This window comes from Penaeus vannamei, chromosome 23, assembly GCF_042767895.1.
Source record: "Penaeus vannamei isolate JL-2024 chromosome 23, ASM4276789v1, whole genome shotgun sequence".
In the NCBI taxonomy this organism is placed as follows: Eukaryota; Metazoa; Arthropoda; class Malacostraca; order Decapoda; family Penaeidae; genus Penaeus; species Penaeus vannamei.
The window spans coordinates 38966314-38968813 of NC_091571.1; the positions used below are offsets into that span (position 1 = coordinate 38966314).

Here is a 2500-nt window from a genome sequence, read left to right on the forward strand (position 1 = left end):
GGAATCCAGCTCACGGTGGTCAGCCAACACCACCCGGGAGGACTCGGCGACCCCTGCAAGGTCACGGCTGTCAGTTCCCAGGTCAGACGAGGTGATTGGGTGTGCTTCTCTTTGAGTAAAGCGATTTCCCAAGAGCTGTTGTATATTATACTAAATATTACAACATATGCTTAACTCGTTGCTCTACTGCTACAGGATCAGCCACAAAGAATGAAAAAAATACATCTGCAGTGTAGTTGGTGGCCTTTCCAACCGTGTTTATCTAGTGCTTCGCTAAATAAACATAGCTTAAAAGCCACGTTACTGCAACAGCACTGGAACCAACTGCTATTTAACATTTGATCATAGTCTTTACCGGGGGATAAATGTGACGGCAGATTAGCAGCGACCACGAGCAACGAGCGTAATTAAAAAAACAAGAAAATATACATTAAAAAAACATATAAAAAGATTAAAAAAAAAAAAAAAAAAACATGGCTCGCGTTGCAGTGTTTAAAAAATTAACCTCTTTGATGACGCCATTCTATCTGTCCCGATGGCAATCAGCTGGCGAGAATTATGAATCATAATTTCGAAAAACAACACATCAGTTTTGGGCGTTTTATTCGCGGAAGAGTGATGCATCGGTTGCGAGCTTCATCCCCGTGCGTTAAGCGTCGCTCACTTCCGTTGCAGCTGATCCGTGACGTCATACCCAACGTCATTTATGCGCATTCGGATCCATACGGACACGCAAATCGATACGTCAGATCTTTTTTTCTTTTTATTTTTTTGACAGCTGAATTCTCGAGATTATTCTAAGAACGTAGGCCTGTCCAGCCACTTAAATTTAATGATATTTGACGCTGACATTCGGTGTTGTGTATAATGATCCCACGCCAGATGCTCTGACAAATTGCATGCACGAAAACTTGTGCATGAATTTTTCAGAAGCGACGCGACGCGCTGTAATTCATGGTCCTGCTCGCGGATGAGTTTCTCGGAAATTGCAACAAACTTTAATCAAATTGCGTTATTAAGAGTTTTGCAAGATGAATTAATATCCGTGCAACATGTTACTGGTATACAGCTCTTACCTTGTTAGGACAGGTTATTAAAAGGAAACTTTTTGCAATATGGAAATTACAGTATGATGATTAGAGTGCAAGTAATGACTCTCCCTTTGCGAGCGAGGAACACGCACAGGTTGACAGCATGACAAAATACGCGCATTTAACTAACACAAATACGGCTGCATTTACCGGCCTGATGTATGATGATGCATCCAATAAATTCTTGTCAGCGTTTTTTTTTTATTATTATTCTATTAAAGCAGAACAATAAACAAAAGGCGTCGATGGTCCATTAGTGTCAGCACGCGGAAACGGCGCTGACATCTCTCCTTGTATAGGACACGACATTCCGAGCCCAAAAATAGCAAAATAGCGAGAAACCGATTGATTTATATCCACAACGATGTATTTCCTCGAGACGTAGCTGTTACTACAGTTTACTCTAAGACTGCCACGGACTCACAGAAATACAGATGGTACCAAGCACGACATTCCGAGCCCAAAATTAGCGAGAAACCGATTGATTTATATCCACAACGATGTATTTCCTCGAGAAGTAGCCGTTACTACAGTTTACTCTAAGACTGCCACGGACTCACAAAAATACAGATGGTACCAAGCACGACATTCCGAGCCCAAAAATAGCAAAATAGCGAGAAACCGATTGATTTATATCCACAACGATGTATTTTCTCGAGACGAAGCTGTTACTACAGCTTACTCCGAGACTGCCACGGACTCACGAAGACACAAAGATACCAAACTGCACGAAAACCAGTGTAGAATGTTTCCAAATTCTCTGCAGGATCAAGCTTTTGCAAACGAATGCAGGTTTCTGTGATGTTCTATATTCTCTTTGAGTGAAACAATATTTTATGGATGCAGAGGAAAAGCTGGACAAACAGTACTTACGTATACAGTACATTCTTTCTTACTTGTACATTATATTCTTTATTACTTTCAATATATTTTTTCAGTATGAAGATGAAGGGAACGGACTTAAAGATATTTGCATAAATGTTATTAATAACAAAATCAGAGTACTGTTTGCTGTAATAGAAATAACTGGATATGATGAAAGCTGATAAAGATTAAATAAGAAAGTTGTTGATGTTTTATATTCTCTTTGTAAAAAAAAGGAAAGCGGAATAAAGTCTATTAATCTATACAATACATTTTTTCTTATCAATGATGAAGATGGTGATAGAGGAATAAAAATATATATAAATCTTATTCCTTATACGATAGAAATGATTAAAATAATTCCCGAAGTAAATGAAAGCAGAAAAAAAAGAAATAAGAAACTTGATGATGAAAGGAAGCTTAAAGAGAGAAGAAGAAAACTTATGATCCTTTTCCACGTCGGCGGGGTTGCCTGTTTACATTAATTAATAAAGCTTTCCTTTTGAAGAGCCGAAGTGTGGCCTTTTGCCTCGCTCCTCCCTCTC

The 2500-nt window shown here is 38.9% G+C and overlaps 1 protein-coding gene across 1 annotated transcript in view; it reads right to left on the bottom strand.

Annotated features, from left to right (window-relative positions):
* Positions 1-2500, bottom strand: part of LOC113805173 (inactive tyrosine-protein kinase 7) — a 105923-nt gene that overhangs the window by 14186 nt on the left and 89237 nt on the right. Inside the window, exon 4 of the mRNA XM_070137364.1 lies at positions 1-53. This exon is cut by the window's left edge and continues 74 nt beyond it. Within this exon, the coding sequence (XP_069993465.1) occupies positions 1-53 (53 nt within the window). The remainder of the gene's footprint in view (positions 54-2500) is intronic.